Source organism: Bos grunniens, chromosome 1 (assembly GCF_055505025.1).
Source record: "Bos grunniens cultivar Pamir isolate PY7600 chromosome 1, Bosgru_T2T1.0, whole genome shotgun sequence".
NCBI classification, from domain to species: domain Eukaryota; kingdom Metazoa; phylum Chordata; class Mammalia; order Artiodactyla; family Bovidae; genus Bos; species Bos grunniens.
The window spans coordinates 130222119-130238679 of NC_141165.1; the positions used below are offsets into that span (position 1 = coordinate 130222119).

Here is a 16561-nt window from a genome sequence, read left to right on the forward strand (position 1 = left end):
CAAGCTGGAATCAAGATTACTGGGAGAAGTATCAATAACCTCAGATATGCAGATGACATCACTCTTATGGCAGAAAGCAAAAAAGAACTAAAGAGCCTCTTGATGAAAGTGAAAGAGGAGAGTGAAAAAGCTGGTTTAAATCTCAACATTCAGCAAACTAAGATCATGGTATCCAGTCCCATTGCTTCATGGCAAATAGACAGGGAAACAGTAGAAACAGTGTCAGACTTTATTTTTGGGGGAGGGGTCTCCAAAATCACTACAGATGGTGACTGCAGCCATTTAATTAAAAGATACTTGCTCCTTGGAAAGAAAGTTAAGACCAACCTAGACAGCATATTAAAAAGCAGAGACATTACTTTGTCAACAAAGTTCCATCTAGCCAAAGCTATGGTTTTTCCAGTAGTCATGTATGGATGTGAGAGTTGGACTATAAAGAAAGCTGAGTGCCAAAGAATTGATGCTTTTGAACTGTGGTGTTGGAGAAGACTCTTAAAAGTCCCTTGGATGGCAAGGAGATCCAACCAGTCCATCCTAAAGGAGATCAGTGCTGGGTGTTCATTGGAAGGACTGATGTTGAAGCTGAAACTCCAATACTTTGCACCTGATGCAAAGAACTGATTCATTTGAAAAGACCCTGATGCTGGGAAAGATTGAAGCTGGGAGGAGAAGGGGACGACAGAGGATGAGATGGTTGGATGGTATCACCAACTCAATGGACATGGGTTTGAGTAAACTCTGGGAGTTGGTGATGGACAGGGAGGCCTGGCGTGCTGCAGTCCATGCAGTTGCAAAGAGTCAGACATGACTGACTGAACTGAACTGAACTGAACTTTCCTTTTCAGAGAACATTTGAAGATCAAAACTTCAATGTATTGTGATGTGTGAATGTAGCGAATAATGCAGTTGCCACTTTGGATTTGTGAGTCCTAACTCAAAATCATATTATAATACTAGCCACTGACTATGTAAATTCACAAAATTGTTCTTAGATAATAAAAATATGTTTGAGTTTGAGCAAGCTCTGGGAGATGGTGAAAGAAAAGGAAGTCTTGCATGCTGTAATCCATAGGGTTGCAAAGAGTCAGACACGACTGAGTAACTGAACAACATCCTAAAACATTTTAGAAATTTGAAATAAATATCTGCCTCTTACTGTAACTTATAGGAGTTCAACCAAGAGTCATGTCTGACTCTTTATGACCCCATTGACTGTAGCCTGCCAGGCTTCTCTGTCCATGGAATTCTCTAGGCAAACATACTGGAGCAGGTAACCATTCTATTTTCCAGGCATCTTTCCAACCCAGGGATAAAAACCAGGTCTCCTGCATTGCAGGTGGATTCTTTACCTTCTGAGTCACCAGGGAACCCCCTAGAAGAATGCTTTGTATTTACACATTATCTCTGGAAGAGCTAATCATGGTCACATTGTGACCATGTGAGCATTGTGAAAAATGCGACTATAAGCCAAAACAGTCAATGGATAACCCTGAAAAAGAGCCTCTAGACAAACTAACAACTGCATGAATTGAAGAGTAGAAGTGTACATCTAGTCTTGTGCTATCTATAGAAATCTAATCTACTTTCTGGTCTCATTTGACTCTTAAGAAAGAAAGATGATGTGTGAAAGATAATGTGGGTATATAATTTCATTTATGAATGATATACCAGAAGAAAAATAGTTGCAAAATAAATCAACTATATTCCAATAACAATTAACTAAAAAAAGGAAGTTACAAGGACATTAAGCCCCAAACAAGGAAGATAAGACAACAAATATGAACCTTTAGTAATCAGGAATATTTCTTTCGAGGCAGAGTTCTAGCTCAGACAGTAGTTGCTTGCAGAATTTTTAAGAGGGAAGAAATAATCCTCAGATATCTTCAGTACGGTTAGATGATTGCAGCTGACTGGCAGGAGGAGTAGGCAGCTTTGTCAAGGAAAACTTGGCAATTAACTCTGCATTGGTAAGTAATAAAGTAAGGACTGCTCAGCTCAAATAGGCAGATTGACGATAGCTTTGTGCAGATAAACTGACAGAATGAAGTTTGTCATCCTTTTTTCTAGTTGGAACTCTGAATGTCACAAAAATGAGTGACAGAGTTTTATTTTTCTTTGGGAATAAATTACATTTTATATTGCAATAGATTTATAGATATATTTTTGAATAAATGAATAAATGTCCTTCCACTTCCTATCTCCCAAATCTAATCATTTGCCAAGTTCCACAAAGTGTATTTGCATAATGTCACCTACCTGCCTCCCACCCCAACACTAGCATATATTCCTTTTTGTCTGCCATTGTCCTTTGTAAGCATCCATTATACATTTCTGCATGGCCTCTGTACTAATTTCCCTCATAATTTCTTTATCCTTCACATTCCTCTCAGAGTTATCTTCTAAATACAGTCGATCTTCCCATATCCATGGACTCCATAACTGTGGATTAAACTAAAGATCAAAAATATTAAAGAATAAATTTAGAAAGTTCCAAAAAGCAAAACTTGAATTTGCTGTGTACTGGCAGTGATTTACATAGCATTTACACTGTATTTACAACTACTTACATAGCATTTTATTGTATTAGGAATTATAAGTAATCTGGAGATGATTTAAAATACAGGAGATGTTATGCCATTTTTTTATAAGGTACTTGAGCATTTGCAGATTTTGGTATCCATGGGGGTTCTTAGAACAAATCCCCTGTGGATACCTAGGGACAGGTGTGGTTTAGATCATATTATCGTTAAACTCTATACTGGCTCCTCATTACCTTTCTTTATCTTTTCAGTTTGCTATCTTATTATATCCTGGCTAATATCACAAGCTAAACAGCCCCTCTTATAGTTCCCTGAATGTACCAATATACTATTAGGGAAAAACATACACACACATATTGTTGTTGTGGTTGTTGTTGTTGTTGAGTCACTATTGTGTCCGCCTTTTTGTGACCTCGTGAATGCACCATGCCAGGCTCTCCTATTCTCCACTCTCTCCTGGAGTTTACTCAAATTCATGTCCACTGAGTTGGTGATGACATCCAACCATCTCATCCTCTGCCACCCCCTTCTCCTTTTGCCATCAATCTTTTCCAGCATCAGGGTCCTTTTCAATGAGTCAACTCTTCACATCAGGTGGCCAAAGTATTGGGGTTTCAGCTTCAGCACCAGTCCTGCTGCTGCTGCTAAGTCACTTCAATCATGTCCAACTCTGTGTGACCCCATAGACGTCAGCCCACCAGGCTCCTCCATCCCTGGGATTCTCCAGGCAAGAACACTGGAATGGATTGCCATTTCCTTCTCCATACTGTTTTCTACCAAGCACTATCTGGTGTTTCTTGGGCCCTTCACAATTCATACACAGTGCCTTGTTTAGAATAGAACAGCTATAAAAGTTCTTTTTTTTTTATTTGTTTATAAATTGATGTAACTAAAATGCCAAAGCCTTTGATTGTGTGAATCACAATAAACTGTGGAAGATTCTGAAAGAGATGGGAATACCAGACCACTTGACCTGCCTCTTGAGAAACCTATATGCAGGTCAGGAAGCAACAGGTAGAACTGGACATGGAAGAACAGACTGGTTCCAAAAAGGAAAAGGAGTACCTCAAGGCTGTATATTGTCACCCTGCTTGTTTAACTTATATGCAGAGTACATCATGAGAAACGCTGGACTGGAAGAAGCACAAGGTGGAATCAAGATTGCCAGGAGAAATATCAATAACCTCAGATATGCAGATGACACCACCCTTATAGCAAGAAGTGAAGAGGAACTAAAAAGCCTCTTGATGAAAGTGAAAGAGGAGAGTGAAAAAGTTGGCTTAAAGCTCAACATTCATAAAATGAAGATCATGGCATCTGGTCCCATCACTTCATGGGAAATAGATGGGGAAACAGTGGAAACAGTGTCAGACTTTATTTTTTGGGGCCCCAAAATCACTGCAGTTGGTGATTGCAGCCATGAAATTAAAAGACGCTTACTCCTTGGAAGGAAAGTTATGACCAACCTAGATAGCATATTGAAAAGCAGAGACATTGTTTTGCCAACAAAGGTCCATCTAGTCAAGGTTATGGTTTTTCCAGTGGTCATGTATGGATGTGACAGTTGGACTGTGAAGAAAGCTGAGCGCCAAAGAATTGATGCTTTTGAACTGTGGTGTTGCAGAAGACTCTTGAGAATCTCTTGGACTGCAAGGAGATCCAACCAGTCCATCCTAAAGGAGATCAGCCCTGGGATTTCTTTGGAAGGACTGATGCTAAAGCTGAAACTCCAATACTTTGGCCAGCTTATGTGAAGAGTTGACTCATTGGAAAAGACCCTGATGCTGGGAGGGATTGGGGACAGGAGGAGAAGGGGACGACAGAGGGTGAGATGGCTGGATGGCATCACAGACTCAATGGATATGAGTTTGGGTGAACTCCAGGAGTTGGTGATGGACAGGGAGGCCTAGTGTGCTGCAATTCATGGGGTCGCAAAGAGTCGGACATGACTGAGCGACTGAACTAACTAAAATGGCCTCACATTATATTTATGTACCTGAATGAAGATAGAATTTAGTTCCTTTTTTAATTTTTCTTTTGCTGTGTCCTCAAAAAGTATAGTGACTGGCTTTTTATGAACAGCATGTAAATATTTATTTAGTGAATGAATAACAGTAGAGGTTCTAGGCTTGATGAGAGCATTCTGTATCAAGTGATAGGAAATCAGAAACACTGATCTGTCATCCCCTAAAGGATAGAGAAAACCAAGGAATCATTTGCTATTGATATCTGCTAAAAATGAATTTTCAAAATTAATAAGTACTATATTTGCTCAAAAGGTATATCCCAAAATACACTTTGTATAAGTTGTATTCATTTTAACTATTTATGTTTTATAATTTTGATAAATGACATTTTAAAGGCATTTGCGCTATGATTTTTCACAAAATATTTTTAATATTACCTCTATCTCAACATAGCTAACCATGAAAACAATTCTGTTTGTTTTTTTTTTTTTTTCTCCTAGATAAAACATATCTGTATAACTGGCTGGGTGTAATGCAAGGAAGGGACAAAGATGAAATGGACACATGCTCCTTTTTTGGCCATAATATCACTCCTCAGCTTGTCAAAAAGTCACTTGTTCCTGGCACAGCTTATTCCAGGTAAGTGCCATGCATTTGTCTCATCAAACCTTGATCCGCATTTCTTCTTTGCTTTAAGTTCATTTTTATTTTATGTGTTGTAAATTGAATTTGTTTGTTTTCTTTGGAACTTGTAAGTCTGAGTGAATGGTTTCTTAAGTGTGTGTGCTGAGAAATTGCAGAAATCAAATATTATTCTTGAGTATACAGCACTTTGTTAATTTCCTAGAGGAACTGCGAAGATTCACAAGAATCTACTGTTACTGAGATGTGATAAGAATTATTAAGTGAGTTAGAGTGTACTGGAAGAACAATTATAGTTGGCAACAAAGTACTTGTGTGGGTGACACAAACAGAATAGCCAAGTCACTATACACGTTAGTACCGTAGGAAAGAAATATCAGAAAAAGGGAAACATACCTGAAATTCCTTTCGAGTAGTGATATGCTAATTCACAGGTGGAACAATGTCAGAATAAAAATGCAACTTGCTGTGCGTTGCTGCTGTGGTTACTGTTGTTTTTCACAATGTTAGAAATCTTGTTCCTTGATATCATAATTTCATTAATGGTTCTGTATAAAGCTTTCCTTAAGCTCTTTTGTAGGAACTTGATTAAATTCCATTTTAAGGTAGAGGAAAAAAGAAAAATGTATTAACACACTAATCAGAATGTAATGTCAATGTTCCTCATAGTTAAAACTATGGGGAAATGATAGTTAACTTGGATATACTTTAATACATCATCATAATTTAGCCAAGTTATCTATAAAATAATGACATTTGGTGTTTTATTAAACCAAAATGTGAAGCCTGAGTTTTTTTTTTTCTCCTTGTTTTAATATTCATAACTATTTGTAACTTATCATGCATATCCACATACAAATCAGATTTTCAAATATTTATAATCTTGGAATTTGAATTTTTCTCCTGGTGGGTTAAAATTGATATATTTATTTAGAAATAAAGAGTTATGAACAAAAAGTGTATTTAGATCTGTTAAAAGTATTTCCAGAGGGTGGAAGTATATAGCAAAGTTAAAGTCTGTTGTAGCAAAGTCTGTTTATCTGCTTTGTACCCTATTAGAGTGACACTCTGAAATTACTACTAAACCACTAAAGTTTTTCATTTTAACCTGTCCATTCTATTATCTTGCCATTCTTTTGCTGAGTACTGACTAAAATTAGTGAATGAATCCAAATCAAAAAATGACAATATGAAAAAATGTTAAACATTTTTAAGTGTATTAAAATGCAAATATAAGTATAAAATAGTTTGTTGTATTTCAAAATATCAGGATTAAAAAGATTATATGAAAGTGTTTTGTAAGCTGTGACTATAGTTTCAGGTATAGTGTCGATGCAATTGTCCTTATCAGCTAATAACTGCTCCAGGTCAACAAATTTAGCCCATAATATAGTTTTTGACCAGGTAATCAAATCTCAAAATGGTCTAGTGTGGTGTTAGTCATCTTTATTAATCTAGATACGTAGATTACTTCTACATATATAGATTGTGTGTACAAAGTATATGGTACGTAATGGGTGTAAGATTTATCTGTGTAACATAGAGTTACCTTTGTAGTCAAGAAAATATATAAATTCAGAGAAGACATATCAACTTGAACACTTAATTCCAAAATTTATCAAAACTTACTATCTTACATGCAAGCATTTCAAGACTAAAGAGAGCTTAAAATGCATGAGTTTATTTAATACAATCTATAGATCAGGTACATAGATGATCAAGTGGCTAGCAGTTAGCAAAAATATGTTATACAGATTAGAAACTCAAGGCCTATTTTGAGACAATGCCTTGAAGAGAAGCAAGGATACCCCCAAAATTGGGATTTATAAACCTAAATGTCTTTCCTGTCCAGGACCAGAGAGTTCAAGAATTATTTCAAAGTGATTTACCTGTCAAAAGAAATACACTGTTAGCTTTGAAAAGGAACATCTGCAGAGTGGATTTTCTTAACTGCCTCCATCCAGAAACATTGGTTTCAGGCTAAGGAGATTAGAAAATCTATTGAAAGGAGTCCTCAGTCTCAAAATCTCTCCTCCTTTACATTAAAGTGAAGTGAGATCTCACATGAAGTGAGATCCTGATTCTTCCTGTTGCTGTTTCAGCTTTATTATGTTCAGTAGAGGCCCTTGACCTGAACTGAGTTTAACATAGCTCAGAAGATCAAAGACAGACAATTGAATACTAGTGACTTTTTCAAAACGCAGTTTCTCATTCAGCTGATTTGCTTCTAATCTTTCCCTTAAGAAAGAATATCCTCCTTCATAAGAAATTAATTTCAAAAGTCAGATAAGTAGAACAAAACAAAAAAAAAGTACCATGTTTCTAAAAAACTAAGGAGGCGTATATGGTCTTTAGAATATAACTTGGTGAGCTGTGAGTAGAGCATCTACCAGAACAAGATCCCTCAGGGTACAAGATGCCTAATTAAAAAGCTATGAAGACAGCTATCATAATGAAGATTATTTCATTGTCACATAATAAAGAGGTTTTCACTCACACTGTGATGAGGTTTTGCTGTTGTTTAGTTGATAGGTTGCGTTCAACTCTGTGACCCCATGGACTGTAGTCTACCAGGCTCTGCTGTCCATGGGATTTCCAAAGCAAAAATACAGGAGTGGGTTACCATTTCCTTCTCCAGAGAATCTTCCTGACTCAGGGATCAAACCTGCACCTCTTGCATTGGCAGGCAGATTCTTTCTTTACCACTGAGCCACCAGGGAAATCCTATGATGTGGTTACTAGGTGTGATTCAATATTAAAAGAATGCTTGAATTGATAGATTACCAAGCTCAGGGTTTTGTTTTTTTTTTTCTATTTTTTCCCCTATATAATACATTTTTAAAACTGTTATGTTTTAAAATATTGTCTGTGAAGTGGTTGGTAGATCAGAAATGACTGGAAATTACATGTCCATTTGAAATGAAAAAATACTCTTTTTGGTGAAAATTTAACCCATTTTAAAAGAAATGGAATAATTAAGAGGTGGATCCTAGGAATGAGTGTCCCTTGCCCGTTTGAGTTGCTGCCTTTGGTGTATAGAGAGCCCATTAAAGACTCTGTAATAAAACCAGTTAGATGTTCATCTTTTCAATTTTCCTCATCTCTTATTCACATATAAAAAACTCTTAAATCAACTGTGGTTATCTCTTGAGGCATGCTTACCTGGGCTAGGCCAGATGTTTATTTAATCTCTGCTATGAAGAACCCTGACAGTTACCCATCTTCCATTTTGAATATCTACCTCTGATTGCAAAGGATGTCATAAAGATAATAAAAAACAAATGTTAAATGATATGTTTTAAAAGTATACATTTTATATATAGTTGGCTGAATTGAAAATCGGAAGAACATCAATGATGAAAATGTTGAATTCTAAGTATATATTGTAAGATTTTAAATGGAGATATGTGAGGATGGGAAAGTGCACAGGGTTGCATTTCTCTTTGAATACATCTGACAGCCCACTTTAGAGTTAAATGTGATTTATTTTTCCCTCTCTCTTCTCTGAATGTGCAGCAGTGCTGTCCTTCATTAAAGATGCAGGTGCTGACAGGGTTATTTCCTTTGCCCGGCCTCATGTCAACAAGCCTTGAGTGTGAAATTGTCTGAAATGATTCACTGCTTACCCTCCCCACCCATCCACCCATCCCCAGCCACCACCACTTCAGTTCCTTGATGCTTTAGTCAAAGGATGGTAATGGCAAGGAGCTAAGTGTTATCTGGACTTGAATCATCCATGGATAAATTGCAAATGTTAATGAAATAATTCTTTACACAAAATTCTAGAAATAATAGGAAGTATGTACATACAACTCCAAAGCTTCCCTAAGTTTTGTGATTAGTTTTATATGTTAAATTCCCAGTAGATTTTGAATAGATTTGAGGGATTATTTCAGATTTTAAAAATCTTCTGTATAATGCAAAAAAAAAGAAAAAAGAAAGTAAGTTTCTTTTTTTTTAATTTTATTTTATTTTTAAACTTTACAATATTATATTAGTTTTGCCAAATATCGAAATGAATCCACCACAGGTATACATTTGTTCCCCATCCTGAACCCTCCTCCCTCCTCCCTCCCCATACCATCCCTCTGGGTCGTCCCAGTGCACCAGCCCCAAGCATCCAGTATCTTGCATCGAACCTGGACTGGCGACTCGTTTCATACATGATATTATACATGTTTCAATGCCATTCTCCCAAATCTTCCCACCCTCTCCCTCTCCAACAGAGTCCATAAGACCATTCTATACATCAGTTTCTGAAATTAAAATATGATAGAATCTTTAAACATTTTTTATTTGACTAATTTATTTAACTAAGAATGTTTCATCTATGCATTCCACAAAGGGTTTTATCCACAATTTTTTTTTCAAAAGTTGTTATTAGTTTCTATAGCACAGTAGCCATGGGAAATTGATAAGAAAAATGTATATATTATTTGGAGACTATAGCATTGCTTGTTCTTAGGTAGTTTTTTTTTTAAGTTGCACTGACTATTCAGAAGTGTATCAATTAATTTTAAAAATTTACAAAGGTGCTTGTCTCTTCTACTAGAATAAAATATTCAGACTTAAAATTACTTTAAAATGTTATTTAACTCTTCCAATTATGCATTGATAGAAATTTTACTATTAAAAACATGGGTTGATTATAAATGCTACTTAGTAAATCTGTATGACCAGAAAAGTGTTTCTCAATATGTTTTCCGTATATTTTTTTCATAAATATATATTTTTTGAATGTTTATTAAAACTAAAGTTGCCAATGGCCCATAATAGAACCACTGAAGCAGAGAGCCTGGTTTTGACCCAAGGAACCAGAAGTTTTACAAATACCCTCTATTAATGTAGTACACAGAACATTTAAGAACTATAGCTTTTGACAAAGTTTAGGTTGACATAATAAACAGGTTCAAAACTACTTATTATCTGTATAAAGAGATGAAAATATTTGAAGATATTTATTTTATATATATTGCAAGGAATTGGGAGAACAAATTTAAGGCTAATGCTGTTTATTTTGCATTGTTTTACTTACGTTTCTTGCTATTTTGTCTTATAATATTATTTATAGTTTGAAAAATACAATTTTGAGGCAATAGCTCAAGAAAATAGCCACTGAGGAAATCAATCGTGAAAATTAACCTGTATAATTAAAAATGTCTTTACAGATTCTAACTTAGTTTTGCCTAATAGGTAAAAGGTTTCCTAAACTTTGTCCCAGTCTTAATAAAGTATTGTCTCAGACATAAGTGGCTGGGAATTTATATCCAAATTAGAATAATTTATAAGTTATGTAAACTTTCTGAAAAAAAGGCTAAGAATCAGAGTTGCATTGTGACTAATGGTAGCCATAGCTACTTCTGCCTTTGTGGAGTTTTTTGCCATGAAAGAGCATAAAACACTGTTTATTAAAATTGTGTTGGCATCAACATGAATATAATCTTTGACTGTAAATGTTTATTTTCTTCTTTTGATTTTCAAATGAATGAAATATTTTCATGAGCCCCAGCTGAATTGTTGGCTGACACTGTCACTGTGTTTATTTTTTTTTTCCCCTTGCAATTTTTATTTTATTTATTTTTTTAAATTTTATTTTATTTTTAAACTTTACAATATTGTATTGGTAGTGGGTAAGTCAGATCTGTTAGGGACTGTAAAAAGACAAAGTATGAATTTATGACTTATGCATGAATATGATATCTAAAACCAATAGTCACTACAAACTAAATAGAATAAAAACAATTTTACACATTTCTATAAGCATTATAGAACACTAGAAGAAAATCATTAAATAAACCAGATATTTTTTGTATACTGCTTTTCAAATTTTGTTTAAAAATAATAGAAGAACACACCCATAAAGAGAAAGGGTGGATGGAAAGAAGAAAAGGACAGGAGGAAAGAAGGGAAAGAAAGAAGAGAAGAAGGACAACTCAGGAAACATCAAGAGTATCAAAAGTTCATAGCAGAGAAAAGGTGACCTTTGGCTCAGAAGGACTGTATTTGAACCGTGTCTTTGCTATGTATTAGTTATGTTACTTTGTCCAATTACTTCTTCTCTCCTTATGTCAGTTTACCCCTCAGAAAGAATGTCAGAATTATCCCGTTATTTTTATCTGAATGACAGATTAAATGATCAAATAATTTGGATATTATTATAAGGAGTTGCTCTTACTAACATTGATGATAATCTCATTATTGTCTAAAATCAAATGTCACTGGCCCAGTCTGAACTGTATGGGTATAGTGGGACAGTAGCTAATTACAAGTGCCATTGAGGGGAAAAAAAGACATCTCCAATAAGTAAGGAGGAGGTTATCTGTAGAACAATTCGAGGAGCTCATGAAAGACCTCACGAAGCAGGTGAACAAAAACAGTCCATTAATTAAGTTCCTACTATGGGGTAGGTACCTGAGTTTTAGGAGTTCTCTCTGAGTGGGGAAAGAAAATTTGGGGCTCATGCCAGGAGACAGAGTCACGATGACTGTGAGAACTCTTGTTTGGCTGGTAGAAAGGAAAAATGTATATTAAGGGATGTTTGCAGATAGTCCAGAGAGTAATTTGGAATTCAAATCTTGAGGAACATTTTATACTGAGCTAAGCAGTTTTAAAGATAAACTCTGGTCAAAAGGGAGCTGATGGGAGAGTTTAAGGTGGGAAGTAGCCAAATAAGTTTTTTTTCTTAACTGTAATTCAGTGGAAATGTGGTCCGTCTAATTGTTTCATTTATCATCAAATTATTTCTTTTATTTTTATTTATTAATTCAACACCTATTTGACTTTTAACACTACACAGTACTTTTTAAGGTTGGAAGAAGCAATGTAAATATAAACCAGCATTGTATCTTCTTACTTTATTTTTCTCTGTAAAGGAAAAAATAGTAAAAAAAAAAATTGTACATCTAATTTTTCAATTATAAATTATCATTATAATAGAAGAGAGGAAGGCACTGTTGGGGGTTTTTAGAATTATTATCATAACCAAAAAAATGGAAGCAGTGTATAGAAATTATTCATGGAATGTTTATTTATATATGAATAAATTAGCAAGAGGAAGAGATTGCTAAAACTATGGCAGATGCCTCACTATACAGACAACAAAGATAGGAAAGGGACATGTTTGAAAATAAAACGTGTAGGATGTAGAGTCAGAAAAACTGGGTGATGATAGAAAGTGAGGAGAAGAAGGAGAGAGAGGCATCACGAATGACTTCAAGACTCATTGTTGGAAGATAGGCCGATGGTGACATCATTAATGAAATTAGGCAGACAGGAGCATGCTACGAGGTGATTTTATTTTTGTGTATTTATTGTTTGATGACTTACAATATACAGTTGTTTTACAAGATCAAATAGAAAAGGTATTCAGGTATACTTCCATTTGGTTTTTAGAAGCAATATTTGCTTTATGTTTTTTGCTGGACTTAGTTGAATGACTTTATAATGCTATTTAAAGTCACCATTCATATATACACTTGTGTATATATGCATATATGTACATTATTTACCATTATCTTTTGTACGGATATTAATGCCATTCAAACTTTTTTGGACAATTAAACAAGTTAGTGTTCATAAGATCAATAATGCAATCAAACTATGGAATAAATCATTGTTAAGATGTCTAGTATATATGATTTATTCTCTTACTGTAATTGTGTTTCTCAGGTTTTTTCCTCACTTCACTGACACAAGCACATTTAAAATATTCCTTGACTGTATGTCATTTGGTTTCATGATGTGACCTTTGTTTACTTGTTGTTTATATATGTGTGTTTATGGGTGCTAAATAGGATTGGAAATCTTATTTCTATTGGAAATAGAAGTGTCGAGTCTAAAGAGAAGAAATGCTTTAAAAAAGTAAAATGCATTCCTTATTTTCAAGAGAATGTCACTCAACTAGAGATGAGATCTTGAGAGAATTTGCCAGCTGTACTCAGTTCCATGCTCTTCATTAGCCTTGATCTACTAGTATAAGGCTTCCCCTAATTGTTTAAGGAGATGGAAGCAAACTAACAGACCTCATTAGCTATAGGTCACTCAATGAAGAAGCTCATCTTTGTAATCTAGCTGTAGAGCCCAGGACCATTCTGCTTTGACGATATGGCCTTTGTGATGAACCTGGCTTGAAAAACCCCATGTGTCACACGCTTCACCTAATTAAGCCATCAGAATGCATTGCAGCAAACAGAGTGTCTCATATGGACTGGTCTAAGTAATTTTGCTCCTCTATTGCTTGGTTAATAGAGAGGCGCTGTTCTAGATTATGACTGATAGAGGCTATATCGTACAGCTGTTGTAATTGTGCCTGAGGGTAGAAAAAGCCTGTCGTAAAAAATTCTCTATTTGCCAGAGACACTGTCTTTACTTCATTCAGCTGTTTTCCCCAGATTGCCTAGTAAGCATTCATTTGTTCTTTCTCTTTACTTGCAGCTTCTCTCTGTTCACACACCTGTTTCCTTTGTTGTAGAAACAGACTCAGCCTCTGCTATATTTTCACATGGGACAATTACTTGGAAAATTATTTTTTTATTGATTCTGTAATTAGTAAATAAAATGGGTATCCCAGACTGTTAAAAAGAACATATAAATAAATTAACATAAAAAGTTGCATGTGGGCCTTGAAAGTATGAAAACTGACATTCTTCCTAAAATATAATCCACAGGGCAAATTTTGAAAGACATGGCATTTAATGATATGACATAGCTTTATATGTGTATATATATATACATGTATATATATATACACGTATATGCATACCTGTGAAATAATTGTCATAACACATATATGTATGAATGAATGTATATATATAAACTACTTATATTGAAATACAAATGCACATATAAAATAGTATTTGTGTTTATAATTCTAAATTATTTATATAGACTTTATACACATAAAGGCTGCTATAGAAGTTAAAAAATTATTATCTATCCTCTTTGAAGTAAGATAAAATCAAGACATGACATTTTTCCCATCTATGTTAATAGTCATTCTGTAAATTAATGTTTTACTCTTATAGACTCACAGCTTGACATGCAATTCAATCAAAAGCATAGCATGGTATAACTACCACCATAAGCATGGTATAAGTAGTAAGCTGGGGGTAGTGGCCCCACATCCTATGCTGTGGGTCTTCTTCATGATGTCATTATTCACCTTGTCACTGGGTCAGAGATTTTTCTTATAACTTTGTGACACTAATCACTTCTTGTCTCTTCTATTAGACCCATTTTTTCTTTTCCTGGATTTTTGTTTTCTAATATGAGAATATTGTGGTTTTTAGGTAGTTTCAGAAGAGGAAGTGTTATTTATCTTTAACAATTTATAGCTTATTTCATGTTCTTTAAATAATCTGAATTTCTCCAAATGTAACTTGACAGTACTATCTCTATTATCTCATTTTAAGGAAAAAAATGTGCCACCAATTAAGCCATGACACAATGTCTTAAGAATATTTCTGTGTGATGCATTAATCAGACCAACCTCTTAATACTTTCAAGTTTCGTTCATCCTTTCTGAAGGAATAGACAGTTTCTCATGCATTTAGTTAGGTGGTGACAAACAATCCTTTTGAAGTATCTCAGGAATCAGGCACTTTTTGCTACCTAAGTGTTTCTTCCTTCTTTTATTAAATAGCTTAATTTTTGTTTCACAAAAAAATACAGATTTTTGGCCATTTCTCTAACAATAAATACTTTCTCAGCAGTGTTAAATCTATGCCCAAATTTTTGTTTTAAGCTTCAAATAACAATAGCATTTACTGACAATGTATTTACTGACAATAGAGGAATTGGGGAAGACATTTTAAATTATAATTAAACTCAACTTGTACATCCCCATAATGAATGTAGCTTAACTGAAATGACTACAGTGTCAACAGTTCTGACCAAAGAATAGCGCGACAGTCAATGTCAATCATATCAAAATCACTGCCTGGCTCACAGCTATTCTAAAATGCCATTAACTGTAAAAATTTAGAATCAAAATATGAAACAATGACTTCAAATTGATGAAATATGATATATGAAGGGAAATTGAGCCTGATGTAGCCCACATGCTCCTCTAAGCTGTTTTATGTAAAGGTACAAATACTCAGTGGCAACCAGGTTTTTGTAATAGTGCCTTATTTTAAAGCCACAAGCTTGGCAAACATAAAGGAAAAAAATAGTATAATAAGAATACAAACAGGATTAAAATGTATCCATTCAGAGCCTCATGGTTTTTTCCCTTCCAGAAGTAGTGTCTTTCTAAGGTTTAGAAATCTATTAATCAGAAAAATAAGCCCATTCACTTACAGTGCTACTACCATAATGAGAGTTGACATTTCTAAGCACTCTGCGTGGTGTTGAAATTAATGTTATATGTCTTTATTAGCATAACTGTGTATTTTTTTCACTGAAGTTCTTAGGTAGAAAAAAATAGTAGATACTGTGCTGTTTATCCACAAGTTGGTGCAATAATATCAATTTAATGGTGTCTATTATAAATTGGAATCTTTTAATAATAAATCTATATAATAATTATTATGAATATTTATATCAATTCAATATAAGAATGGCCTTATAATACTTTATTTTCAAAAGTATACTAAAATTATGTACAGAGGAGTAGTTTCTAAGTGTTAAATAGTGGATATATAATCAAAGATCAACTAATACTGATAAGAAGTTAGTGTTACTCCTTAGTCAACCTACTAGTCAATCAATTACTCAGATTATTTCACTTGCCAATGGTGTAAAGCTTATTTCATTGAATCCTATTTTTAGCATCATCACCAAATACTTTTTTTGTTAAAACTAAGCTTAGCTTTGTAGAAAAATGCCAAACTGTCCATGCACCATTTTGCCTTCTTCCCAGCAGTGAACGAGAGTTCAGTGTTGCTCCATTTCCTTCTCAGCATTTGGTGTCATCTGTGTTCTGGATTTTAGCCATTCTAATAGCTGTGTAATGGTATCTGATTTTTGCCTTAATTTGCTGTTCTCTAATAATATCTGATGTTGGGCATGTTTTCATATGTCTATTTGCCATATGTATTTCATCTTCAGTGAGGTGTCTGTTTAGAACTTTTGTCCATATTTTAATCAAGTTGTTTGTTTTCTTGTTGACTTTTAAGAGTGCTTTGTATATTTTGGAAACAGTCTTTTATCAGTTCTGTCTTTTACAAATATTTTCTCCCAGTATGTGACTTATCTATTTATTCTCCTAGCACTTTTTGCAGAGCCAAAGTTTTTAATTTTAATGAAGTCCGGAGTATATATTTTTTTCCTTTATGGATCATGCTTTTCATGTTGTTTCTAAAATGCATTGTCAAATCCGAAATCACATAGGTTTTCCCATAAGAACTTTTAAATTTGTGACATTACCGCACATTACAAAAGAGTTTATTTTGACTATATAGAATAGTAGTT

The 16561-nt window shown here is 34.3% G+C and overlaps 1 protein-coding gene across 6 annotated transcripts in view; it reads left to right on the forward strand.

The window, feature by feature from the left end:
- ROBO1 (roundabout guidance receptor 1) overlaps positions 1-16561 on the forward strand; it is a 1296447-nt gene that overhangs the window by 152682 nt on the left and 1127204 nt on the right. For all 6 annotated transcript variants that reach the window (XM_086411285.1, XM_086411320.1, XM_086411293.1 and 3 more), the window contains exon 2: positions 5008-5146. In XM_086411285.1, coding sequence (XP_086267411.1) covers positions 5059-5146 — 88 coding nt within the window. In that variant the 5' untranslated portion in view covers positions 5008-5058. The remainder of the gene's footprint in view (positions 1-5007; positions 5147-16561) is intronic.